This window comes from Chaetodon trifascialis, chromosome 2 (genome assembly GCF_039877785.1).
Source record: "Chaetodon trifascialis isolate fChaTrf1 chromosome 2, fChaTrf1.hap1, whole genome shotgun sequence".
Taxonomy (NCBI): Eukaryota; Metazoa; Chordata; class Actinopteri; order Chaetodontiformes; family Chaetodontidae; genus Chaetodon; species Chaetodon trifascialis.
In genome coordinates, this window is record NC_092057.1 from 1 (window position 1) to 27,500 (window position 27,500).

General features: G+C 40.1%; 3 protein-coding genes and 1 long non-coding RNA gene across 4 annotated transcripts in view; 1 reads left to right on the top strand and 3 right to left on the bottom strand.

Moving 5' to 3' along the window:
* Positions 1 to 2,732: 2,732 nt before the first annotated feature.
* Positions 2,733 to 3,837, bottom strand: LOC139348070 (uncharacterized). The gene is made up of 3 exons (XR_011603366.1): positions 3,799 to 3,837; positions 3,293 to 3,483; positions 2,733 to 2,855 (listed from the first exon to the last, which is right to left on the bottom strand). It is a non-coding gene; the product is annotated as an uncharacterized lncRNA (long non-coding RNA).
* A 1,459-nt stretch (positions 3,838 to 5,296) lies between these two features.
* On the top strand, positions 5,297 to 8,812 carry lgals2b (lectin, galactoside-binding, soluble, 2b). Its single transcript, XM_070983907.1, has 4 exons — positions 5,297 to 5,383; positions 7,057 to 7,130; positions 7,893 to 8,064; positions 8,666 to 8,812. The coding sequence occupies exons 1-4, from the start codon at positions 5,381 to 5,383 to the stop codon at positions 8,810 to 8,812; spliced, it is 396 nt and encodes a 131-aa protein (XP_070840008.1). The 5' UTR covers positions 5,297 to 5,380.
* A 1,614-nt stretch (positions 8,813 to 10,426) lies between these two features.
* Positions 10,427 to 11,500, bottom strand: uts2r4 (urotensin-2 receptor 4). The gene has a single exon (XM_070983906.1). The coding sequence runs from the start codon at positions 11,498 to 11,500 to the stop codon at positions 10,427 to 10,429; it is 1,074 nt and encodes a 357-aa protein (XP_070840007.1).
* Positions 11,501 to 13,843: 2,343 nt separating this feature from the next.
* Positions 13,844 to 27,500, bottom strand: part of LOC139343325 (arf-GAP with dual PH domain-containing protein 1) — an 18,237-nt gene continuing 4,580 nt past the window's right edge. The window contains exons 4-11 of the mRNA XM_070980908.1: positions 23,436 to 23,518; positions 23,157 to 23,269; positions 21,596 to 21,742; positions 20,637 to 20,720; positions 20,321 to 20,383; positions 17,683 to 17,754; positions 15,562 to 15,793; positions 13,844 to 14,787 (exon numbers count right to left, since the gene is read on the bottom strand). Coding sequence (XP_070837009.1) covers positions 14,759 to 14,787; positions 15,562 to 15,793; positions 17,683 to 17,754; positions 20,321 to 20,383; positions 20,637 to 20,720; positions 21,596 to 21,742; positions 23,157 to 23,269; positions 23,436 to 23,518 — 823 coding nt within the window. The 3' untranslated portion in view covers positions 13,844 to 14,758. The remainder of the gene's footprint in view (positions 14,788 to 15,561; positions 15,794 to 17,682; positions 17,755 to 20,320; positions 20,384 to 20,636; positions 20,721 to 21,595; positions 21,743 to 23,156; positions 23,270 to 23,435; positions 23,519 to 27,500) is intronic.

The following is a 27,500-nucleotide window of genomic DNA, read 5'->3' on the forward strand; positions in this document are numbered from 1 at the left end:
CACATCAGCTATTTAATGTATGCTTTTATTATGAGTGCCTTACAAAGCAGTGATAGACTTTCCAGACACGGTCTGGCAAAGGTCAGGGCTAACATAAGGCCTCGCCCTGGGAATGTCACTAATTTACTATATGACAGGGTGGTGACCAGGAAGACAGATACCACACTGGAGGCAGACTTTGCAGGAGAAAGAGTAAATAAACAGGTGGTTTAAAGGAGAGGCTAGAGTGGATGTAGTGTGGAAATTGTGGAGCGTGGATCGGAAACGGTGTCGGAAACAATCCAAGAACAGAAGGCTTGTAGATTTTGTCAGAGGTCGCTACATAGAGAGATATCTTTCTTACGTAAACAGACGACCGGAGCCTTTTTTAGTGAATGACTTACTATATGGTTGAAGTAGCTCTCTGCTGCTTCTCTCAATATAAGCCACAAACACACTACTACGAACTGTTCGCACAGTCTAGTTATACTAGATGGACAAATGGAAACACCCAGGTCAGTCTACCAGTCAGCCAGCTGCTCTTCCAGCCAGTCATACAAACATGAACTGGTGAACTAGTGACATTCCTTGTGCTGTGCGTGGAAAATTGACACCCTTTCACACGTGCACTCTGACCCCTCAACAGGCCACATGGGTCACATATGTTGCTGTAACAGGCAAAAAATAACTCCGGTTGCCAACAAAAGCCCTCATGTTTGAGTGTGTGGCAGAAGCTTTCAGAATGACAACTGAATAGCAAACAAATGGGGTTCGCTGCCTGAGAGGACAGACAGCTGACAGAAGTGATGGCTCGGCTGCTACACACTGGTGGCTTGGCTTTTCCCTAAATATACTGAAAAACTACTTTCCTCAGCTACTTACACAGATGCAAAACAATATATTCCACTGATTCTGATTTCAAGATTTTCCTGCTTTTCCAGCACTTCATAGTTCAGCTCACAGCTACACTGCTGAATTGCTACACGCCCATGAGCAGAGCACAGCCTCAGATTCTCAGGCAGGGCTCTGCTGGCTGTTCCTGAGTCCTGGCTAGAGACTAAAGGAAACCTCGCTATTGCAGTCAGGGTCCCTCAGCTCTGGGATCCCTGCCTGAAGATCTGAGGCTTGCTGAATCAGTGACATCTTTGAAACCGCTTCTCAAAACGTGTCCAGTTCTGATACCTTGACTTCGATAGTACTGAAGCATTTTTGGTCAGTCGGTGCAATGAAAGTACCCCAGTTGCTGCTGGTCTCTGAGATTACCAAACATAATTATTGTTGTATGCCAGCAATGACAAATTAAACGTCATTATGTCTTATTTGCCTCAGTCCTGAAATGTTTTAATCATGGCTCAAGGATGTAAAGCAATCTGTAACACTGTTCAAAAAAGATAATTATTAGAATTATGGTTGTTGTTGTGTCTGACATTGGCTAACGTGTAATAAGATAAGATTTTATTGATCCCACACTGCGGAAATTAAGTCATTACAGCAAGCAAGTATTACAAAAAGCAAAAACATTGGTACCGAAGGTTCAAAATAATACAACGTTCTTTTTGAGCAGCAAGCAACATTGTCCATCCCTCAATTCAGCTGTGAGTGGCAAATAAGCACCAGTCTCACACAATATGAGAGTAAGTTTTGGCATAGTTTCCCCTGTTCTTGGTTTTGAGTTTCCATTCTAAAAATCTAGCTGGTAAAATGTTAAAAGTCTTTGGTGCCATCTACGGGACATGGTCAACACAGAGTATCACTTAATGTGACATTTCCAAAGCTAAACTTGACCCTGATGACTTAAAGCCAAAAACAAACCGGTCCTTAATAATTCAATATGATCATTTTGTCCAGATGCCCACAGGACAATGACTTGTCAATGGCGCTCTCTTTGGGAAGTCTAGCATTGATATCGAAGGTCCATCTGAGTAAGTCAGATGTAGACATGTTTTTCTCAGCAGACAAAATCTCTGGATATTTTAGTCTATAATATACAAAAAAAAAATAATTTTGTTTTCAATCTGTTATCATTTCAGTTTCTCTTTTATATATTGTATTTTTGTCTTGTCTTTTTTGTCCATGACAATATAAAGAGATTTAATTATGTTGGTATTTCATTACTATATCCAGTGGTAAAACAAATTTCAATAACATCATTCTAATCATTTATAGGAATCGGTGGATGAATATGTCACATTTCCATTCATGAGAATAACACAGTTTCTCATTTTATGGGATTTTCAACACTGTTTAGGATTATTTCTGACTGTAAAAGCATTAACAGCTACTGTGCATGAGAAAGTGAAAGCCTTGAGGCCAGTGCAGCATCAGTAAATGTCTGGTCAGAGCAGAGGTGTAGGACAACACGCTTGGCTGAAATTTATGAAACTACCAAAACTACTCTGACCTACTTGCAACACATTCATTTTCCTTTCTTCCACTGTATGGAGGAAAATATAACTGCAACCACATGTAGAAATCAGTCTAGACATACAGAACACAAGTTTCTGAATCCTTACACTCTTCAAGTGAGCATACAAATGATGCACCAAGACTCACTTCAAACCACACTTGTAATATTGACTTGCACTGCCTTCTGCTACCTTCAAGATTACAACATATCTGCCATATGCTCATTTAATATAAACATATTCTTTGATGGGTGTGAAACAACTCCTTAGCTAGTTTTCTATTGAGTTATGTGCTGTTGGGTGGACCAAGTGTTTCTCAGACTTCATCCTTAAGTTGCTTGAGAGTTCGTAACCCTTACCTGAGCCCATCCCAACCACGTAGATTGTCTCTCCACAGCCTTCATCTATCTGCTCCCTCAGATGTCTTAGTAATGAATCATACTGTTCCCCTGTTGGACTCACTAAAACCAGCTGAAAAGTGAGACACGGGAGAAGAGACGAGGAAAAATGTGGAAAGGTTAAACAAGAGCAAACAGAGTCAATCAAGCCTTTTGTATGTGTCTTGAAGTCACAAGTTCAAGGAAAACAAATCGTAGCTTTTGCTTAAAGGCTATGTGCTCTGCATAATGGTGACAATGATTTATCAGTACATTCTGATGCCTTAGGCTGCTCCTGCAACGTTTGCACATACAGTAGATATAATTTACCCCGTGGATGGGTAATCTGCCAGCTGGATGCAGTTACATACGTGTCACTTTCTGGTGTTTTGCACGGCCAGCAAAAAACGCGCTGTGTGAAGCTTGTTAAGTCACTGCACATTATTCGTTCGCCGAGTCGAAGCAAAAAGCTGTTTGGCTGGAACATCTTAAAACTTAACGTTACTAGGTGCAATTTACAGTGAGGCCCACCTTGCTGCTTAAGTCTAAATGATCCACGGATTCGCCGTTTGTACCCTCGCCGTCTTCAAAGCCCTCTCCGCTGGATGGATCGTCAGGACATCCCCGATCCGGTGCAAACATACAAGCGGGCACTATGGACTCTGCTGCTGGTATTGCACCCGGGCATAACGCTGGTTCTGTCGCCGTTACCGACGCCATTTCTAGAGATAGGAGTAATGCAAAAGCAGCAAATTAAAAAAACCAACTTACTTCCTTTGCTTGGCTCCTCTAGCTAATCTTTAGCCATAACAGTTAGCAAATACAGAAAGTAAGTTTCATGATCATCGCCAGCCAGCTAATGCTAACCAAACATCGAACTTGCTATTACAATATGCAAGTTAACACTCTTAAAATGGAAACAAAATGGAAATAAATCACCATAGCCGTAAAATATAAACTACATTTTCAGACTTACGAACATCTAAATGCAGGATAATTAAAGCTTATGAAATGAATCTTATGAAATAAAGGCATACCAAAAGTTGCTATCTAGCTGACAAGCTAACTTAGTTGTTTATTCGGTTAGCTTCAGTTTCTGACCACTGAATGTATGACACGCCCATCACAAAAGAGAGGAAGGGGATTGGCTATTGTACTCAAAATCACGCCCATTGTGGTGACGTACAAATACATCAGCGTGCGGCTCGGGTGAAACCGTGACAACCATGGTGACAACCCGAAAGCCTGACCTACTTTACCACACACACACACACACACACACACACACACACACACACACACTAGGTATGACGTAATAATAATTAATATGTCGAAAATAAGAATTTGCCGGGAAAAAAAAGTACGGAAAGAAAGTAAGGAATGGCCATCCAAAACGTATAATTTATTAATCAGTAATTATCTATTTAGTTAGTTAGTTCTTGCAAATTAATTTTTAATTTGTTCTCTTCCAAGAGAAAACCTTAAAGTCTTGAAGGACAAGCTATACTGAAGTGAATACGAGGTATCAGTTGAATAGCTGTGGAAATGCTTTCCACACCTTGTTTTTAATTGTTATTTAAACGCATATTAGTAAAACTCTATACTCTTCTGTGAATCCTGAAGGTTTTACAAGAGAAAAGGTTGTTTATTTTTCCCCTTTTCCTGTTCGACTATGTATACTATTTATTGTGAAGCACCTTATGATAATTATGCACATACATATAAACATACAGAGCACATCAAATACCAAGATGCTTCATAATTATGACAAAAAAAACATAAAGCAAGTTTTTTTTTAAATGCCTACAATTAATGTACCAGACGCTTCATTGTCACTACTGAATATTAGGCCACTCAAAGTCTTGTTAATGTACCTATGATGCCACATGTCTGCTAATTATCAATAATGTACTTTTTTTTTCATAATAGTTCCCCTGCATTTTTATACAAACACACTGTATTTGTAACATGTTTTATCCAGTTTTTGTACACATTTATCAGGTTTTCTCTCACAAGCTGCATGTCATTACACTACAGTACTTTCGTTCCTGGAGTCAGTCTCCAAATAGGGATGAAATTAACTGAATCTTATTATTAGTTACAGTAGAAAATGAGGGACAAAACTCAGTTGTCAACAGTGTATAATATGCAATTCACAGCGACAGTGTCCAAAACGCTGAGTGCAAAAATGTCATTAACCCACAAATGCAGAACATTGGCAAACTTGTCATAAGTACATTAGTAATTGTTCTGAGGCGACTTTGACTTTCTTTATAAAGGTGGATTCTTTTTTTTTAAATGCTAAGATACTATATATATATATACATATATTACATATATTTTTTTATATGTGTTGTCATATGTACATAATTACTTTTAGTCAGATTTCAATATTTCTTTTCATGCCAGAAAGTTTCCATCCAAAACTGCAGCCAACAGTGACTGAATTGTTTCATTGAGGGACAAATATCATCATATGTGACTGCTCTTCTTTTTTTTTTTTCTAAACCCCTCCCCATTGGTTGCTTCCTGCCCCTCAGCGTCACTGGGGTTATATAAACCACTCACCTGCCTGCAAAGGTTTGTCACTTGAAGCACAACCCACTGAAGACAGCAAAGATGGTGAGTGGTGTGAAGATTCATTTTCAGGATTTGTCTTCGTTCTCCTCATGGACGAATGTCTGCGTTCCTTATCGTGTTAGTCCTTGTCTTAGTTGTGGCATTATACTAAGCCCAAAATGAGAATGTTTGTCATTTTCTCCAACTTTTACAGCCATATTCTGTGTGCTACCCTGATTGTGACACACATCAGAGAGATACTGTATATGTTGCTGTATGGCTTTCTGGTTGCATTATCATCAAATCAAACAAATATTCACACATTGTAGAATTCAGTTCAATTCAATTCAATTCAATATTCCTTTATTGGTCCCGCGAGGGGAAATTCCAATTTCACAGCAGCACCAATAAAGTGGATAGAGTGGTAAAAGACAAGTGCATGCAAACTGAACACAAGTATATACAAAAGGGTGGGATAGAAAGAAAAATGTCATCCTTAAAAAAAGATTGTGAATAGTATTTACAGAAGAGATATACACAGAAGAGATATACTTGAAAGAGCTTTGTGCAGAGTCATTAACATCAATTCACCGATGTTGTGAAGGGGCTGATGGCTTAATTTCAAGTCCAGAAAGGAGAGAAAAGCCTTGGTAGCATTAACACCTTTCTGATTTTTTTCAGGAATTCTATGTCTATAGTATTTTGTCAATCATTAACACTCATCCCAGGGACACAGAGATGTTTCTCAATTTTACTATGCAATTTGATAGAGATGTGTGACAAAGGCTGAGTGACTTAAATTTCTAAAATTTGCATGTACTTTTGCCCAGGATGTGCTTTGTTTCATCAAGTAACACTTTTCAAAATCTAAATTCGTGTCTCACCGGTTAACTTGGTCACCTAGGTCGTCTTTGATTCCTGTGAGACATGCATGTATTGTAATACTATACAATGGCCAGGGAACAGAAGGCAATGTGTACACTGCTCATAAATAGTTATAAATAATAGTCTGACTCAAAAGTGTAACTTCACTTAATTATTCTGCAACACCTGCCTGTGCAGTCAATGATATACCAGCACTGATGACTTATTGTGGGTGGTGTGGACTCAGTTATCTGTGGGTGTGGTACAGGTAGGGCCAGGATGTAGAAGTTCATGTGCAACCATCAGGTGATGCTCAGCACATAGATCAGAAGGAATGGAATTTACTACGTTACTGATTAAACGAATCGCTGACTGTAAGGAAAGTTCCTGGTAGGCCATGTGTGCGTGCAAACCTTTAAAATCAATCATCGGCTATTCATTAGGTTTGTTGTTTTTACATTAGTTTTTTATTTATCTGTCATGTAGGCACACACACACACACACACACACACACACACACACACACACACACACACACACACACACACACACACCCAGTGGTACCTATCTAGCGTCTAGCATATAAGGTCCATGTGTGGGTGTATTTTTATGGTTTTACTGTCTCTATGTAAAAGTACTGTACTGTAAAGTACTTTTACAGCCGTGGGCTGTACGGTACTCTTGCACCCTGGTTGATCATCAACAACGAAGATAAGAACACCTGTGATCATTAATTTTCCCACCAGAGACACAAATGTTTGCCTTTTAAATATCCCTAAATTACAAAATACAAAACCATTTTGGCTCACCCATCCATCCATCCATATATCCAAACCAATTCCCATGTTCCTCTTTGTCATCTCCCTTTACAGAAACTCAATGACATGTCATTCAAGGAGGGGCATGAGTTAAAGGTTTGCCTCAAGCTCAAGGACGACTGCAACTCGTAAGTTCCCCTCGTAAGAGGCAGCCCTGCCTCCTAGAAATGACATTCATATACAACAAATTTGCAACAGTAAATACGTTATGAGGGAAGTGTGGCAACCGAATTCCATCTTCTGTTAACATAATCAGGAAATGTTAATTAACATACCTGGCAAGTTGCAATAATGTTGATACTGAACAAGTATTTCATTGGTTTTCTGCCAAAAACAGGCAATCCTGCAGTGCACTGTCCACTCATTGTTCCATGTCTTAATGGTTATGTTTAAGCACTGATAGAGAGATTCTGGTCTATTTTAATAGCATGGTTTCTCTCAAACCTTAACCACAGTGCTGTCGGCTAAACCTGACCATGGAGTCTGGACGTGACCCCTGGATTCTGGTGCCACAGTTCTGCACTTTGTCTGCCATCCACACTGACCGCCTCCCTGCAACTCCAGTGCAGTTCATACATGTTACATATGTGTTTCAATCACTCAAAGAAACACTGACTCTGAGCATCACACTGCAACATAATCACAAATGCAAATCAGTTGTGTATAAACAGAGTTTCCAGAAGACAGTGTTGGAAGAGAAGTTGTCAAGTGGTGAAGAGCTTTCTGAAATTGCTCCAGATCCCTTGTCTCTGGTTCATACCGTTTAACTTTTAGGACTTACATTTAATTAAGAGGAAGTTGACACCGTGTACAGCGAGTGTCAACAGACTACTGCTCTCATCCTTTCCTCATTGCACTCTTTGACCTCTGTGTTTCTGCCTCCACTGCAGTTTTGCCATCAACATTGGCCATGATTCTGAGAATATCGCATTGCACTTAAACCCCCGTTTCAACTACGGTAGCGACACCAACACCATCGTCTTCAACTGCTTCTCTGGGGGGTATTGGGGTGATGAGCAGCGTGAGGGAAATTTTCCATTCGCATCTGGGGAGGAATGCAAGGTGTGTTGGGAGAGCATGAGGGTGTTTGTCAACTGTCTGTAGTCTCGCAAACTTCGGCTTCGTCTGATACCAAACAACAGAACTGATTAGTCTCTTGCATGCATTTAAACACAATGTTTAGTCGAAAATAGGGAAACTTTTGCATGCATTTAAATAGAACGTTTAGTCGAAAGTGTATGCTGTAGCCTGTACTTTATACTCTGTACTGTACTTGACATCACATTCTGCAGTACCTAAAACAGCAAATATCTCATTCCAGAGGCAAATTTGTCAAAGCTTCTAAAGAATTAAGTTGGATTCTTGTGGTTTTATCATTGTTTACACAGTAAAGGCTCAAAGCTGGGTGTGATTATAGTTCACAAACAGACCTGCTGTGTCTGAAAGAATATTTTCTGCAGACCACTGACAAAGTACTTTTGTTGTATCATTTTAGTCAAATTTCACAATGTACTACTACTACTGTAGTACACAGCTACTGTGTAATCATTAAGGGATTTATGGGCTCGTAAAAACTGTGTATTTTAGTCATTCTTTTTACAAACTGTAAATGTTCATGTTGAAACTTGATTGGCACTGAAACATAAATCCTTTGTCTTCTCAGATTTGCATTAACTTCAACAGTGAGCAGTTCTACATCAAGTTTCCTGATGGCTCCATGACGAACTTCCCCAACCGAATGCGAGAAGTCAAGTACAAGTACATTAACATCTGCGGTGATGCAAAGGTCATCAGCATCAAGATCAAGTAGAGGTCCACCTCATCTCAACCCTTTTGACTTGTCTGTTTCACATTATTGAGGCTTATGGAAACATAGCACTAGATGTGTACCATCATTGAGTGCTGATGTTGCAATAAGAGGAACTGGCCTAAAGAGGGAGCCACAGCATGTCTTACCTCATTGTGCCTGCTTGAAATCTCCTCAGTCACTGGAGTTTTTAATAAATCATCTGAAAGAAAGAATATCCTCTCTGACTGTGATCTTTTTATATGCAGCATTCATGAAATAAAGACATTATATCCTGCAAATCTAAAACAAAGATACTGTCTAGAATTGTATCTTAATCAATAAATTAGAAAAAAACATGATTTCGGTCGCATTTCAGTCTTAATTCTGACACGAGTCATATTTGTGACTATCTGGCCTGCCGACATACATTTAAGAGAATTAAAAACTGCTGAGATGAGCAGATGAGCTGTTAAGGCTGCATGGTGACCAGAGGTGACGGTTTAATAAAAGCTTTCATAGTATCATTCTGCATAAATCTGGGTGTCTGTTAATATGTAAATTCAAGTCTGTTCAAAAAGGTGACTTATTAAAAATGCTATAACACAATGTCCACGTTAAAAAAAGTAATGTGGTCAAAAAAAGAAAGAAACAGCTATAAATAAGAATTCATCATTGAGGCCTGTAGAGTGAGTGTAGCCAATATATCGACTGGGGCAGATAATAGAAGATGGAACAGGCTAATCCAAAAGAGGGACAGCATACAACAGAGGTGAGATGAAGCAGATACTTAGGGAGACAATTTACAGGAGGACTCAAAGAAGCGGTGGCCTGAGGATGAGGAATGTGGCACGATGCAACCACATTCCCTGGAAGGAGATGAAATATCCTTTACAGTATGTGTGCGAGTTTATGCATGTGTGCAAGGTGGATGGAACATGGGAGAGTAAAAGAAAAACTGGAAGCAGCTCTTTACATATGATTCCATTGTCCAAATATTCTTTTTTTTTTCTTTTTTACAGTAAATGCAAAGTAATTGATTGCTGTGATGAATTCTTGTGATTAGTATATCATCCAAAATATTTTCAGAACGACTGAAAAATTCTCTTTTTGTTGCTTTTCCAATGCAAAGTCAAATCTTTTTAATTCTGCAAAAAACTTGTATTTTAGGTCAAAGCTACAAATCAAATGTGTATTTGTGATATCAGTAATATTAAAAAGGCAGAACTGGATATTGTTAGACAGGAAGAATTTGTACAGGGATAAGCGTTAGAATATACAATATAGAACACAAATCAAATACTGTGGCATTTGTTCTGTTTGTTCTCCAACCAGCAGACTTGCAGTCAGACTTTCATGTTAGCAAACATCCACCTGCTGTGCTCAAGTTCTCTGAATCCTTAACAGCTTTGGTTACAGTTCTCAACGGAGCTGGAAATGTGTAGCATCACACTGCGTATGTTTGCAGCATTTACAAAGTTTGTAGAAAGTGCTATTTCAGATCACAAGCATCTCACAAATGTGACATTTTTCTGTTTTATACAAAATGACTAAAACAAAAATGTCCTCTCTCACGCTGATGAGGGCATTAATAACATGCTCAACATTGCTCAAGTGCCTACGCTCAGTAATCATCCACTATAGGTCCTGCAGTGGCGTAGTCATTACTGACCCGGGGTCAGCCCTGCTTGAACCCACAGACTGACCTTTCTGAGCCAAATAATCTTTATAGTTCCGGGTCAGAAGAGTGTAAAGAAATGGATTAATACAGCTGTTCCCATAGGTTAGACATGTGACAAAGAAATTCACATAATTATGAGCAGCTGGAGACAAAGCTCTGAGGGATTCTGGAGAGAACAGTTTGGCTAGCTGCCATGCCCAGAAAGGCAAGAAACAAGCCCAGTAGGCCACTACAATGCTAAAGATCATTGTTACGACTTTTTGTTTGAGTCCTCTCCGCTGAGCAGAACGGCTGCCACCTCCTAATCTAGCCTGTGCTGCCCAGTAACGCCTGGCTAGCCCCACATACAGCCCAACGATTACCAATCCCGGAACTAAAACACTTGTAAGAAACAGGACAGTGATATAAGCCTTGAAGGCCTCAGGGGTCCATGTAGGGAAACAGATCCTCTTAACCAATCCAGCCGCAGTCGGCTTGCCCACCCTGAGTCTGATCATCACCATCATGGGAAGCGTTAGCACGAAAGCTATCCCCCAGATCATTCCTGCCACTAGCCTTCGCCTGCGAGACGAGGACCTGTGCGCGCTGAAGGGCCTAGCCACAGCACGGTAGCGTTCCACGCTCATGGCAACCAAAATGAAGACGCTGGCATGCATGGTGAGGAGGTCGAGACTCAGCAGGATGCGACAACCGGCCTCACCAAACAGCCAGTCATGGGCGAAGTATGTGCATACCACGAAGGGGATGGTGGAGAGGTAGAGCAGGTCAGCCAGAGCCAAATTGACGATGTAAACGTACATGGAACCCGTCCGACGCAAAGCGGCTGAGCGTGTGATGATGAATGTGTACGTGTTGCCTGCCACACCCATGGCGCACATCATCATCAGTGTGGCACCGAGTAGGGATGTCACCCAAAGGCCTCCACTGCCCCCACCACCACCAGCACTCTCCTGAGATCCCCCGTCTCCAGGTCCTGGGCTCAGGACAAGTCCCAGTTGCGGAGTGATGGTGGCATTAGGAGTGCAGTTCATTGCAGATTTACAGATCACGGGTCAGAGGTCAGGCCTGAATATTTAGAGACAATTTGCATGGAGCTATATGTTGGTTTGCTCCTGCATTAAGCTGGACAAGGTTTCAAAGTCTGTGTAGGCAGACCCCAGATCAAAGATGGCTGCTGATTGTAAAGATTTTTGAAAATATGTCCCACACAGTCCAGGTGAAAAGCAAACATTGCTTGTCATAACTCATTATACAAATTTGTTCAAACCTGTAAATTGTTGGAGCTAAATAGCATAAATGTGATGCAGGGGTGACAACAACAACAACTGTATTTATCCATGAAGACGATATAAGTAGACCACTGACATGGCTAGTAGCTTCAGTGACTGCAGAGCCGCCTGTGGCTTATAGCGTTTATCCCCAAAAATAAGGTCCTCCACACAGCCATTATCCCATACTTCTCCAAAATTGACAGCATAAAAGCCTCCAGAGAAGATTTAAGGCATCAATAAGCCTCAGGTGTGAGACATATCCTCAGGTACAGAGGACAAGAATTTCTCCGCTGGGCTGAAGTAGATCTAGCAAGGGTTATTTGGGAGCAGCAGAGTGGCGCAGTGAGTCAGGATACTGCCTCTCAACTTGAAAAACTGTGTTCAAATCTCTGAAAGCAAACTCCTTCAAGGCCGAGGTGTGCTTGAGCAGGACTTCAGTTGCTGACATTTCCAGGGAGAGACTCCTTATGGGGATTGATGGTGTCAGTTTTAGTACCAGGGGAAAAAAAAGCTCCCTTTCCTTATTCATTTCCTCTGTGGTGACCTCAGTGCATGTCCAGGTTTGGTTCAGGGTTTTAGCCAGGGCTGAATCAACAGCTGTGATATATCCAGTCAAAATATGTCTTCTCTTCTAGGTCTCTACCTCCAGACATATAAATCGATCCTTTGCTTTAATCCAAATGTGCCTCTATCTCCATAAACGCTTTGATGCATGGCAGATGAACCTCCAGCTTCTCCTCAGATCTCCAGCCTGTATGTGACTCTCCAATTTGGTAGAAGACTGTTGTGTCTGTGTTCTTGGGAGCTCTGCTGGTCGCAGTCCTCTGCCTTCTCTCCGCTGCCCTCCCTCTTTCTCACAAGGGTGAAAAACTAGCATGGGCCTATAGATTTATGAGATATTCCCCTCGGGCTTCAACCTGCAGTCTCTGAGCTTCAAGGTGCAGTTTTAGACACCCAGAAATCACTAGCAGGGGCAATTGTGCTCAACCACACACACATGCCAATTTTGCAAATACAGAAGCCAAGCACATCATACAGATGCCAGTATAAAGAAAGGACGTATTTATACGTTTCAGCTTTTTTAGACTTACAATCTCATCATGTTCAGCAGTCATTTATGTGCCTGCAAAGACAGCACAAAACAGCTTTGTCAAAGTCAGAAAATCCTTTATATCCAGATGAACGTTGGCTACTTGTTTTAAGCCTGGACGCACTGCTTTTAAGATATCTGTGGCTTTGTTGAGACTATATTTTTACTATAGTTTTGGATTCTCCACAAGTGAAATTTTCCTCTTGTGTCAGCGGGTAATTTTCTTATATTATCCCCATTTTATTTGTTATTTGTCTTTGAGAGCTGACTTTTTACATTATTGTATTTGCTGAAGTCCTCATCTTCAGAAATAAATGATGATAATAATAGTGCAAATAATACATGTGCTGTCTTTGTGAATTTTAAGCAGTATTATCGAAACTTGCAGCATAAGCTGTTCTTGGATGCTTTCTGCCATTGCATTAACTGCAAATTGGCAGCACATTGATATTTGAGTTGATGGTGCAGGAAATCTGACGTTATGATATTAACAGGAAAAAAAGGTAGTTTTGGAATAACTCAACTTCAGTCTGAAGAGAGGGATAATCTACAATAAGGTGACTATATTTAAAATCCCACACACAAATCTGTATAGAGATTCCTTGACAAATTCCAAAGGAAATATTTTTATTAGTGACAATCAATAATTTCATATGCTATGTCAGTCATCTATGGTCAAGCATGGAAACAGCCCACCTTTACTTAAAAAAAAGACACCAAATCAATATGTGATGTGTTTACCTCTTAAACCAAAAAAAAAATGGAAACAAAACAAGAGAACAAAAAAAGAACGGTCTGTTTGATATATATAAAAATGAGAAAAAAAATAACTTATTGGAGTTATTGTTTAACAGACATGGTATGTATACTGTACGCCACATGGAGGCACTGTTAGACCATGTAATGGCTTGCAGAATTTGCTGCTTTCCTAACCCAGTGCATTAACAAATCTCTGTCTGTCAAGAATGTCTTTGACAGAACTCTCCAAAACTACTTAAAAAATCAATATTTGCTGAGTGTTAAAAGAAAAGTCATGCTGAATTCTTGATATAAACTGCACAGGCAGTGTGTCTGAAGATACTGCTTGGCTTGGAAAAACTCTCTTTCTGAACTTTTGGACTGAAACAGCACAATAAGCTGCAGCTCATGAACTGGCCTGCACCACTGGTGCTTAATGTCCATGTGTTAAGTCATGAGAGTAGTAACAACACTTACATAAAACAACCAATAATTACCATTGCTTTAATAAAAAAAAAGTTTGAAAAAATCAAAAGGAATTCTGAATCCACAGATATTATTGTTTTCTGTCAGCTGATGATTTGTACTGGTTCGACTCATCGACTTCTCACCTTAAAAATGCTTATTTTCTAAATTCTCACATCAAATGTGTTTTAAACCTAACAATTCCAACCACAGTATTTTACAATAAGGGGGAAAAAAAAAACATCCAAGAAGGAAGTGATTTACCATAATGAGTTAACTTCTGCAGCAGGGGCCATGTGAATTTGAAACACTACAATTTGAAATATAGGCTGCTAAAATCCCCCCAAATATGGTAAAATGCTGTTCAGACTTTCTGATTGACAGGTGATCTCTGTGCTGTGCATGAACACACCAGCAATAAATGCCAAAACTGTCAGTTAAACAAAATCAAATAAAAAACTATACATTTCTATTTCTTCTGGCCAGATATATATACTTTTCAGTTACCAATTAATAATGCCTTGATCCTCATGTTTGTGTTTTTAACCCCAATGATCACCTTTGGGACTTTTGTAGCTACAAGCTCCAGTCTGATTGGTGATGAAGATTTTGCAACAACCTCCAAAAATCACTAGAGTCAGTGGCTGAACTGATGCTGATGGGCTTTGTGTCCAGTTGGCGAAGAGCTGAAAGGAGAGGAGCTGGTCCCTCAGGCCTCTGGTCCATCAATGCCTGTGCTTAAACAAGGCTTCCACTTAAAAACAAATCAAAGTCCAAAGTTAGAAACAAAGCTCTTTTACCCATGCAGACAAATCATTTCGTATGACTAATGCAATAGAGTTGTGGTTAAAGCAATTTGTAATTTAGACAGTTTTAGGGTCGTCGTTCAGTTGGTCTATCATCTTGCAGAGTGAAATATCTTAAAAACTATGTGATGGATTGCCATGAAACTTTGTAAAACATTCATGGTTCCTATAATCACATGGTGACCCTCTGTTTTTTCCTGTTGCACCACTAGAAGGTTGACATTTCTGGTTCAGAGAGAAATACCTGGACAACTATTGGCTGCCATCAACCTCAGCTGTGCAAATCAGCAAATATGATCATGCTAACATGAAAATCAAGAAAACAGTAACCTTTATATCAGCATGTTAACTGTCAATTTTCACCACAACCACTAAGGATCAAGAATAAGACATCTAACGGTTGGACTTCTTTCCACAGCCACAAAGAGCCACCAGCTCTGTGCAGAGAGTTATATTTACCCTCCAAAGTGAAAATGAGTGTAAATCTCAATTTGCTGCTCATGATGGAGTGATTGTGGACACAAACTCTTAGTAGATAAGCTATAAAACTACCAGTGAGTCACAACAATGAAAGATTAAAAATGGCCCATAATGTATGATTTGGTTTGTATGCAGAAGCTCCTATGTGTAGCTATACGACTGCTAAAAGCTTTATTTTACTTTGAGTTTATTAAATTAGCTAATAGATATGTAATAACTATTCGAAAGTTCTGAACTCTTACTTGTGTACTCCTGAGGGGACATCTGAGCGCTCATGACATCGCTGAAGTGTTTCAGCCAGTCCTGCTGGTCGCTCTCTGTCTCACAAGTAAACAGGAAGCAGCGGTCAGGTGTTTCTATGGTGATACCATGTTGCCAGGCACCGTTGCAGTGGGTGCCAGCAGGCAAGCCGGGGGAGGCGTTGTAACCGTGGTCTCTGTTCCCCAAGAACACCTCACCTTTGGCAAAGGCGTCCTTTAAACAGAATGAGAGACAGAAGTACAGAGTCCTCAGCATGCTACTGTGTCTCTCTACTGTATCTGAAACAAAAGAACTTCCTTTGATGAGTAAATTAATTCTGTTCTTGTTTCAAATTTCTGCTGAACACTGGCCAACTAGGCAGAAATCTCAGAGCTTCACTGGTTTATTCTTAAATCATTTCATTTTTGTGACTGGCATGCCATAATAGCAATATGCACACACTGGAATAAACTGTCAGTAAATGTGATAGGTACATTAAGCTGTACTCTTTGTAGTTCCGAGTTTAGGCTACTATGGCAGCAAGCACCAGTCTTATTTTTATTAAGTTTAGAGCTACTCTAAGATGCAAAACAGCTGGTTTTAGTCATGCTAGAAGTGCAGCTCTTGGCATAATTTGTTGTTGGCCAGTTGGTCAGTCCACCACTAGAACATGGAACATTGGAACATCTGCTGCTGGATGGATTTTCATCACATTTTGTACATTCATTCATCATGAATGTAGGATGAATAATATTGACTTTGGCGATCCCCTGAGTTTTCCTCAAGTGCCACTGTGGCAACATTTTTGGTTTTTAATTAAATGCCTCAAAGACATTTAAGTCTGCAAATAATAATTCATTTAATTGTTCATTAATCTCACAATTATTTTCTTGTTGAATGAATTAGTCATTTAGTCTATAAAATACAGAAAAGTGACAATTACAATTGCCAAAAGCCTAAAGTGAAGTCTTCAGATTGTTTGTATGTCTGCCCATTAGTCCACTTTATTGACATATCATAAGCAAAGGAAACCAACAAATGTTTGGCATTTTTGCTTGATGATTAATGGATAGTGAAAATAATTGCTTATTAAAATTCTTTTTATCGTCTGCTCGATCGCTGCAGCTCCACAGACATTCATGTTTCCCTCAGGATGAACTGTACTCTCTTTGGTAAGCCCTTAACTTTTCATGTAGTGCCATCACCAGGGAAAAAATGTGATTTCTCCAGTACTTCAGTTTATTAGCAAATACCTGGAAACCTAACGACATTCCCATCAGGCAGTAACTAAAAGCTGACATCACTTAATTGTCCCAGATAAATCTCACTCTCTAATGTTAACAAAGTATGATCAAACTGCATTTGCACATAGTGAACCATTGTATACACAACATCTAAAACATGCATAATTTAGTTATTATCCTCCACACATCCCCAGTCCACCCTTCACTCGACTTCCTCTTTCTTTCATCTACCAGTTTTTCTTGTCTAACTCCCTTGAGGTAAGTGGGACGTTTCAGTCACTTAGCACCTATAATTATTGCACCTCTCCATCAAACTCTTACATCAGCAGCAAAGCTGAGCTAATCTGGCTATCTGATGCGTATTTAGACAAATCTTGGGAAACCTGGATGGGCCCCTCTCAGGGCAAGTCTCTGTGATAACACCTGCCATAAAAAGTCCACTCTCATCAGTCAGTAACATCTCCACCTTTCAAACACGGATATCAGGTAAAATAGGTACAAGTTTGCATTCTGCAGACATGTCTAGTGTAGATTATAGGATAAAACTACTCTGCAGTTTGGTGTTTCACTTCTCTTTGAGCCAGTCCATGCTGTCATGGCATCGAATGCCATATGTATAATAACCACGTATAATACCACGCTCTCCCCTTTGAGTCATGGCTTCATATCCCAACACTGTCTACATAACCTAATTTGCTCGATGGCGCCCATTTATATATTTTTACAGCACAAGAATACTGTAAAGCAACTGCTGTCGGTAAGTTGTGATCAAGAAACTGCAACCATAGACACTCAGGCATCAACTAAAGGCTGAAAATATAAACTGTTGCTGATACTGAAATCTTTTGATGTATGTAGGTGTGTGGAAAGATGTCGCACCAGAGGATCTTTGAAGTACATGAGTCGCCTGTGGTCTAGAGTGAACCAGCGTTTCTTGAAGCCTTCTGTTTGCTGCAAAGACAAACAAGTTGACAGAAACAGTCAGACATGAGGTGAGACAGGAAAGCTGAAACTGTGCACAGCACAAAGCAGCATTGTTCAAGCATCAACGCTGGTGTCTGTCTGGTTATTCATAGTCTTAAATGAACTCATTTATTTTAGTTTCCTCATACTTTATCTTAGATTGTCAATTACTAAAGTGGCTAGGGTTCCAATTAATGGCTGTCAATTATTTGTTCAATTCATCATTTAGCCTACAAAAAAAACTATCTGCTGCTTTCAAAACCCAAAGTGATGTCTTCAAGTTATTTGTTTTGTCCAGCCCACCTAAAAGTCAAAGTCAAAAAGAACACTTCTGCATCACCAGCTCTACTAAAATCCATAAAACAAGATGGAAACTTTGAAAGAGGGGATGAGTGTGTGTTTCTTGACCGAACCCAAATTGCTTTGCAGCCTAATTTAACCACTTAAACCACTTTAACCACTCAAAAACACTTTCCCATGCACACACTACAAGCGGTGAGCACACACTTTTGACCATGACAGCGCATCAAACTTGATCTCAGGCTTTATAAAAGCATTTGTTCATGTTAGATTTGGACAGTTTTCTGTCCCCTGGGCAGCCCCACCTAAATGGTTACAGCACCACTTTCATAACGCTCTTGATACTGAATTTAAAAACTTATTGTCATGGTTAAACGTTTCCATCAGTGCAGCTGAAATTCATGATGAAAGCAGCTATCGAAGAATATGAAGCCGGCATCTTTGGAGAGTTTATTAAGGGGCATGAGCAGCTTTCAGAGAGCTGAGCTTCATATAATGAGGATGCTGAGGTCTCTGACTGCTGCCACATTGTCCTGGTAAAAGTGTTTGATATTCTCGTTGTGGCATGAGGCTAAACAACTGAGTCAGCAAGTTATGAGTCCTTTCATCTCTCAGCCTGACAGATGAGGATGAAACTGAGAAAGTGTGTGTGTGTGTGTGAGTGTGTGTGTGTGTGTGTGTGTGTGTGTGTGTGTGTGTGTGTGTGTGTGTGTGTGTGTGTGTGTGTGTGTGTGTGTGTGTGTCTGAATACAGAGCCAGAGGAGGATCGGCTTGTTAGGTGCTTCAGTCTGAAACCTGTGTGAAAGCACCTGCATATGTGTCCACATGCTAATATAAGACGGTGTATGACTGCATGGATACATTACAATCACCTCTTTGTGTGTTTGCTTAATCCAAACACATGTCCGTGTCTCTGTCTGTATTGGAGGTTTTGACAGCTAAGGATTAAGTCGATACTTGGCTCGAAGCTTTTGATTCCCTCTCAGACAGAGTGACAGACAGACGGACGATGTCGCAGGCAGGTAGGACCTCTCAGCTGTCAGTCAGTTGGACGAAAGCAGCCACACTGGCAGCTGGGCTAGTTCACCTCTTGGCCCAGCTCCTATTCCATTAAAGCAGGGACCATGGCGGGAGCTGGGATCACAGGAGGAGGTTTGAGGAGAGAACTGTGTCCAACTAGTTAAATGGATGGTTAATGGATGGATTTACCCATGTTCTGCTAGCAGCTGAATGCGTGGATATCAGACAGAAGCTGTCCAACAGAAAAATCTTTTCATATGCAACCCCATCTCTGTTCTGTGCACAGGAGAATGAAACCACTGCTGAACCTTGTACAACTGTTTAAGTCCAGATGTGTTACAAGTGTTCTTTTCTAATTAAGTTTTATTTGCCAAAACCTGATCTACTGCTGCGACTACCTTCTCCACCATTTTATGAAAAAACAAAACATTGTACAGCTACACTGCAAAGCTAAAATATTGCTGAATAAGTAATGTGATTCCGTGCAGGAGTAGAATCATGCCTTTAGCAAAACATGGTTGGTAATTTGAGCTGGAATTTTTACTCTGACAAATACTAAACGTAGACATTTTCCTTTTAATTGCGGCTGATCACCGTAATTACTACAGATCATTAACACCCTCAGGTATTTGTGCTGTGTGAACAAGGCTTTAAATTGACTTAATTGACAACTATGCTGTGATTAGTTCTGCACTTCCAGGGGAGGTCAGGTTATTGGCAATTAATTTGTCTGGACCCCAGGAATTCAGTTCAATTTGGAATATAACAGTTACTATCATTCGCTACGCTGTTGATTAAATACATTACTGGATGCATTTATATGAATTGAGTCAGTGTGATTCTAGTTCTGAATATACAAAAAAAGTCTATTGTCATTTTAAGATGACATCCTGGAGTGATTTAAATACACAGAGATCCACATTTTCTGATTTATGTGTACTTAATACTGTCATTGTAACAATTCAGTTCAATTAAATTCAATTTTATTTGTACAGCGCCAAGTCACAACAGAAGTTGTCTCAGGACACTTTCCATATAGAGCTGGTACAGGCTGAGCTCTTTTATCTACAGAGACCCAACAATTCCCTCATGAGCAAGCACAGTGGCGAGGAAAAACTTCCTTTTAACAGGCAGAAACCTCAGGCAGAACCAGGCTCTGGGTGGGTGGCCATCAGCCTCGACTGGAATGGAAATGAAAAATAAAGGTTTCAAATAGTGCGTGTGTGTTACTTGCCCTGGGACCTGTCTTTTCCATGTATCCTTCCTTCAGAAAGTTTCGGGTAAGTTTGGGTACCAGCTGAAAACAAGAAGCAAAGCAAATGGTTAAAGAATGACATTAGGAGGATGCAAGCAGTTCCAGAGCTGAAGGTCTACTGTGGGGAAAGTGTGAGACATTTACAGTAAGTGTAAATGCACAAATGGAGTTCTAGTCACCTCATGCATGTCACATTAAAACCAACAAAACCATTTTAATCTCAGCAATCAGGAGTTCTTTGTCAAACACCACAAACTAAAAAAATGTATGTGTGTGGGTGCTTGTGTGTTCTCACCTCAGCATCTGTCGCCCCAGGAAAGGCAACCTTTAGATAGTGAAGCTGAACTGCGCGAATTGAATTAAACCAGTCTACGATCTCCTAACGGACAGTGAGAGAGATAGAAGGGGGATTTTTTTAATACCAGAGGGGTGTGTGTGTGTGTGTGTGTGTGTGTGTGTGTGTGTGTGTGTGTGTGTGTGTGTGTGTGTGTGTGTGTGTGTGTGTGTGTTTGTGTGTGAAGTCTCTGAGGGTGAAACAGCTAAAAATGTTATGATCATGCTCATGATTGATGATCATAACCATGAAAACACACACACCATTACTGCTATACTTTTTTGTCTCCTTCACACAGATCTTGTTTGGATTTAAGATGTGATCATTTGCAGGTGCATCCTTATTATGATTAGCACAGGGTCTGACTTACATCCGTGTTGACTGGGACTCATTAAATAATCGCTCCTATTCATGACTAAAAGCTGCTTTTATCTATGACCTTTGCTTCCACTCATGACAAGGCAATATGTTTTTTAACATATCTGTCTAAATCACACCTCTTTCTGAATGAAACCACAGTTTAATAGGGGATTAAATAAATGTCCAATAAACACTGTGAAATAACCAGTATGGAACATGACTTTTTGTTTAGCCTGTGTAGAAACAGAGTTTAAAGGGTGTATTTTTGGAGAGGACTGTCAGAATAAAACATTCATGTGCAGTTGACAGAGACTTTCTAAATAAGAAATTAGTTTTTGATTTTGATGCTTTCACAAGAGACTCTAAAGTCTCAGACAACACTTGAACTGCTCCATGTATTTCAATGAGTATTCATGAATGAAAGCAGAATCATTGATGTGGAGCTTAAATGTCATCTGCTGATGGATTCCATCAGCCGGCATGAATTGGTACAGATGGTCCCTGAAAGTAGCTTAAAATATATGTACACACACAAACAAACACAGTAGAGCAATGCAGACCTTGCCGTTGTCATGGTAGACAAAGATGTTGCGGGTGCTGTAGTCTTTGAGGTAGGTGATCTGCAGACCGTTGGGGTTTCCTATCTTCTCAGGCTGTAAGGTTGCATTGATGGTGTCCACCTTGATTACTGCTTTGGGCTCCTTAGCCTGCAGGAGAGAGGACACGTTCAGCAGTATGTCTCAGAGCAGAACAGAGGAAGGACGGCCATAATCTCCCAAAGGATCCATCCGAAATTTCACACCGAACGCAAGACAGCTTTCTGTGAGCTTTGCTTTTGAACTGATTTTGTTGTTAGAAAGTGTAATTCAACTTTTTAAAACGTATGTATCTACACTTTCACTAATGGACTGAATGAGTTACAACTGTGAGCCAGCTGATGATGTCTATTATTCTATTTGATGATTATTTTTTGCATGCGTTTTAATCCTGATTAACCTTGATAGCCTTTTTATTTTAGATACAATTACCTAAAAATCTAAATCATGCACAGTACTTGTTGCCACTGCTTGACCAGAAAAAAAAAAATCATATTTATGGAGTCAAGGTGTGCTTGGGGTCATATTTCTTGCTCTATTTTGAACCATTATCTTCACATCAATCTGCATCACTTATGACCATCATGTCTAACACTGACAATAATCCCAGCAAACCTGCTTGTGGAAGCTGCGTTTTAATCTGTCAGGATCTGTGTCTCTGTGCATCTTCCTCCCTTGACTTTAACAGATAACAGACATGGCTATGCTTATATGACAACTGATTAGATTTTACACTTTTCTGTCATTATGAGCACTGACTTCATAGTATGAAAATAAGAGCAAGAGAAAGTGGCACAAATTGGCCAGTGAGTTGGACTTGAGTCAGTAACTATGTCACACACCTCAAGGTTCACCGGCTTTAAAAACTTAAAGCACCTGAGTGACAGTGAGCAACACTTCTATCGCTGCTGTGAGGGTGTTTGTGTTTTATTGTTTGCTAGGAGTCACTGGGAGAATATGAAGCAGCACACGAAAAAAAAAATCACAACAAAGACATTTGTATGCAAAGACACATGCTAAGACACACTGGATATCCATATTTAAAAAATGAAAGTGACTTTTTAAAAATATTATTCCCACTTCCCCATAGCTGGTTTACTGTGACAAACAAAGCGCTCACAGAACCTCGAGCCCTAATTCGTTTGGGTGGTGTGCAGCTAAGTGAATCAGCCTCACTGACAGAGAGGACAGACTGCTGGTTAAGCGTGTCTGAGCACGCTCAGACGCAGCGGAGGCAGCAGGTACAGATACATATTGTAGGCTTTTGGTAGACATGTATGACTATAGCTAACTGTGTGTGTGTGTGTGGGTGGGTGGGTGTGTGTGTGCGTGTGCGCACGCACACACACACACACACACATGGATGTGTGTGGGTGTTGCACATGTGCAGGAAGTGAACTACACCCTTCAAACAACACTAACTAGGACGCCGTCTAATTACAGTAGGTTACTTGTATCTTACAGACATGATTTTGTGTCGGGTGTGTGTGGGCACTAAAAAGTCTCATTAAAAGCTGCTGCTTACGTCATATTTGGTGAAATACTTCAGAGTGCCCTCCCTCTCTGAGAGGACAAATCGCCTGCTGAGGAACTGCCCGTTGTCCCGCCCCCTCTTCATCAACATGCCATCTCTAGTTCCTGCAGGAAACCAGCAAAGGTTACTTATTAGCATGGGTGTGTTTTTGTGCACACATACCTGTGTGTGTGTGTGTGTGTGTGTGTGTGTGTGTGTGTGTGTGTGTGTGTGTGTGTGTGTGTGTGTGTGTGTGTGTGTGTGTGTGTGTGAATATGCACACAGACTCACCTTCCTCATATATAAAGTTCTTCCCAGGCTCAGAGAACTCCTTCCTCTCATACTTTGCTCTAATCCACTGCTCCCGCAACACCCTGAACACACACAAACAGACGACATGTCATTGAAGCTGCTTGTAAAACACACCAGCTGGAAGCAGACTAACACACATACTTTGTGGTAGATGAGAAAGAGGCTGGGCTGCGTGCATGGTGACAGCTGATACGATAAACCAGAACCCAAGACAGGAAAGAACATCAACTGTTCTGCTCAAACAGATCAGATCATTTGCTTATATTTACTCAATTCACTGTCTGACAGTAACAGCACAAAGCTTTTTAGACATTTTACAAGTGTATAAGTGTATCATATTGCTGCTGTAAATGCTATAATCCTCATTCATAGGTTGAAAGATTGAAATGTGTGTTTATTATTTAGCATTTTTCCTGGTTATTATCAAGTTAGCTTTGACAGCTAGCTCAGTGGGGAAGCTAACAGCTAACAATAGGCCTTCTAATAAGTTGGGATTTGAATTATGACACTTTAAAATCACACAATCAAGAAAAGTACTAGTGCTGTCAAAAATATTGCGTTATTAACGCGTTAACGCAAATCAATTTTAACGGCGTCATTTTTTTATCGCGAGTATAACGCTCTTTGTGACTTAGTGAACTTGTAGTTTTTTTATGAGCTGTGGCCACTGCTCGTAACGTCAGGAAAACTACAGGATCCGGTTAGAAACCAGAAACAAAACAATAGGCACGCCCCACGCACGTTTTGGTCTTGCCTGCTCGCTAGCTGTGAAGAAGAAGAAGAAGAAGAAGAAGAAGAAGAAGAAGAAGAAGAAGAAGAAGAAGAAGAAGAAGAAGAAGAAGAAGAAGAAGAAGAAGAAGAAGAAACGTACTTTATTAATCACTTCACATCACATGTTAGTTGCACACTACACGCCATGCTTTTCCGTGAAATTCTTTATCTCCGCATTTAACCCATCCTCAGTCTGTCGATCCTCCGCGATAGAGCAGGAGCGGTGGGCTGCCAGCCGACGCCAGCGCCCAGGGACCAGTACTCCGTTGTCCCCATTGGTCAGGAGATGATCTTCTTGCATGTTTTAGAGGGGGGTTATTAAGGAGGAAACCCCAGGTGAACACAGGGAGAACATGCAAACTCCACACAGAAAGGCCCCCTTTTTCCTCGAACAGTAGTAGGCTACCGGTTTGTGTGGATGTCAAGTGTGAAACACCGAAATGGATGCGAACAAGATTCTGAATGTAAAGTTTAGTTTCAAAAGTTGCCAGATGGGTCGACTGACAAGACCAAAGTTATCTGTGTGTATTGTCGGTGTGAACTGAGTTATCACAGAAGCACATCCAGTCTGAAATACCATTTGATGGCGAATGCGAATTCTCCGCCGCCTCCTTGTCAAAAGCAGGCGAAAATGGATGGCTTTGGGCGGAGGCATATGGATGCTGTTATGTTCAAAGGAAACTTATGAAAGGAAAGTTTAAGCCATGGTTGAACTGCACTATAGTCTGAGTCCTAGTTTACAAAGAGGTGCACTTTGTAACTTTATGTTGGATCACCCTGTTTTGATCCTTTAGAAAGGGCTGCTGAAGGGGCTTTTTTTTGTCATCTGTTTATTGACAGTGTTAAAATGTGTGAGATTTGATTCATTCAAATGTGAACGACTGCTCAAAGTGAGAATGTTAGTGTGAAATATAACACTACACGTTGTTATCAATAAAAAAAAACATTTGCACAAAGCAAGCCTATCCACTTTTCCATGTTGATAAGAGCATTAAAATGATAATTCAAGGGACATTCAGAATAGATGAAAATGTGCGATTAATTTGTGATTAATCACGAGTTAACTACAACATTAATGAGATTAATCACAATTAAATATTTTAATCGATTGACAGCACTAAAAGTAAGTTTGGAAAAAACTTGCCTGATACTATATACCTGAAAAAATACACACACACACACACACACACACACACACACACACACTTATATATATACATACATACAGATTTTGAATAGCTTGCAAAGCTAATGGCCCCACAACAGGAGAACCTGCCCGAGGTTTCTGCCTGTTAAAAGGAAGTTTTTCCTCGCCACTGTCACCAAGTGCTTGCTCATGGGGGAATTGTTGGTTCTCTGTAGATAAAGAGTTTGGTCTGTACCAGCTCTGTATGGAAAGTGTCCTGAGACAACTTCTGTCGTGATTTGGCGCTATACAAATAAAACTGAAATGAATTGAATTGAATTGAATTGAATTGAATTGAATAAAAATGCAGCTAAAGAATCATTAGCTGAAAATGTAAGTATAAAACTGACCAAAAGCTACTGAAAAAATATTCTGTTTCTCTCTCAGTGTGTGTGTTTGTATATATGTGTGTGATTGAGAGAGTGGGAGGAGGGCGTGGATTTTCCATTCTATTCTTTATGGATACTGAATTTAACACATGCATTACATTTCTGAGCCATTTCCTCAAACAGGGCGACTACTTTTGTTTTTGTTTTGTTGTTTATAATTTTATGGCATAAAATGAGAAGGTTTTTTCTTTTCCAAAAATTCCCCAATTGACATTCATATGATTCCAAACATTCCTGTCTGGGAGCTGCCCAGTGCAACAACAGTAACACGACACCATCTTACTATCTTGTAATCTGCAGGTTACCTGTAGACCTGCAGCAGCCAGAGAGTTAAGAAAAAAACACATCTGGTTATAAAAATGCACATTGTCTCTCTCATCAGCATCTCTCTCAAAAGCAAACTGCTGTCAAACAAAGTTGCTGCAAATTTAAAAGGATTATATGTTGTGGAGGTAAAACTTGCGTTATAAGCTGTTTGTGAATTGTAAACTTACTAAAGATGTCAGCACGGGGGCTGCTCAAGCTTTTGGCAACAACCTGAAGAGCTCATACTTTAACAACTTACATCTCTTCAGTCATTTGTGCATGTGATAAAACAACATTTTTATCAGGTCCATTGTATGTGAATGACAGTTTAATAACAGCGAGTAGTGATGATGTTACAGAAGAAAATAATGATAAAGAATCATGTCCTCACAAGTTTCAAAGAGACACAACAGATAGAGTTAGAGACCAGAGGCAAAAGTATGAGGATAAAGACATCGACTGCAAAATACTTCAGGCTGAGAACAACTCATCGTGGAGTCTGAAAGGTTTCTTCATGCCGCAGTGGAATAGAGGTCATGATGTGCCGACGCAAACACACAGAAACAGGCCTCCTGCTCTCCTCTCTTGTCTTACTGTATATTCACTTTATTAATCAGGTTTCTGTGCTGTGCACCCATGCTGACTGCACTGACATGAGAACTTCATTGGCGCAAATGAAATGCATGACACGCTCTACCTTCCCTTATTATTTCTAATAAAGATGATGAGCCGAAAGCCGTTAACATTCTCTGCAACCCTTGCTCCATTATTTAAGCTATTTTGGATGATGGCTAACAGTTAAAATACAGCTAGTGAGCCCCTTAAGACGTGTGTGAATATGCTTTCTTAAAAATCTATTCAACCCTGGACTGATTTTTGTGTGTGTGTGCATTTTGTGATTTTACAACTTTAATTGAAAATATATTCAACTGGAATCTTATATTAGCATTTAGCATCCTTTTTTTCCAAGGTCAGACATTGATAAGATGCAGATTGAGTGCTGAAATTGTTAGCTTTTCATCAACAGTTGAATTATTTAACTTATTTTACGCTGGAAATATCAGGATTTGCTGCTTCTTTTGTGCTCATAGAACATTGATATGACATTTCATTGATTACATGATTAAACAGAACAAAGCCAGTAGATGAACTACGTTAAAACAAATCAACCTCTGGAACGAATTGTTGCCAGAATGTGAAAGATGGCAGATTCAAAGCCCCGACTTGAATCTCATTTATAATGTGAGGAGTGGCTTTAAGAAGCAAGCTTTTCACAGACAATTTAATCCAGAACTTGACCTTTCAGTGTGAGCAAATCTGCCTGGTAGAAAATCAGATAATCCTACAAAAGAGACATAACCAAGAGCACATGAATCACTGCCAAGAGGGCTG

Bases quoted from the DNA above. Each gene is read 5' to 3' on its own strand.
- uts2r4 (XM_070983906.1), bottom strand. From the start codon at position 11,500: ATGAACTGCACTCCTAATGCCACCATCACTCCGCAACTGGGACTTGTC.
- lgals2b (XM_070983907.1), top strand. The intron at 7,131-7,892 runs GTAAGTTCCCCT...CCTCCACTGCAG, and splicing joins CTCAAGGACGACTGCAACTC to TTTTGCCATCAACATTGGCC. The intron at 8,065-8,665 runs GTGTGTTGGGAG...TTGTCTTCTCAG, and splicing joins CATCTGGGGAGGAATGCAAG to ATTTGCATTAACTTCAACAG.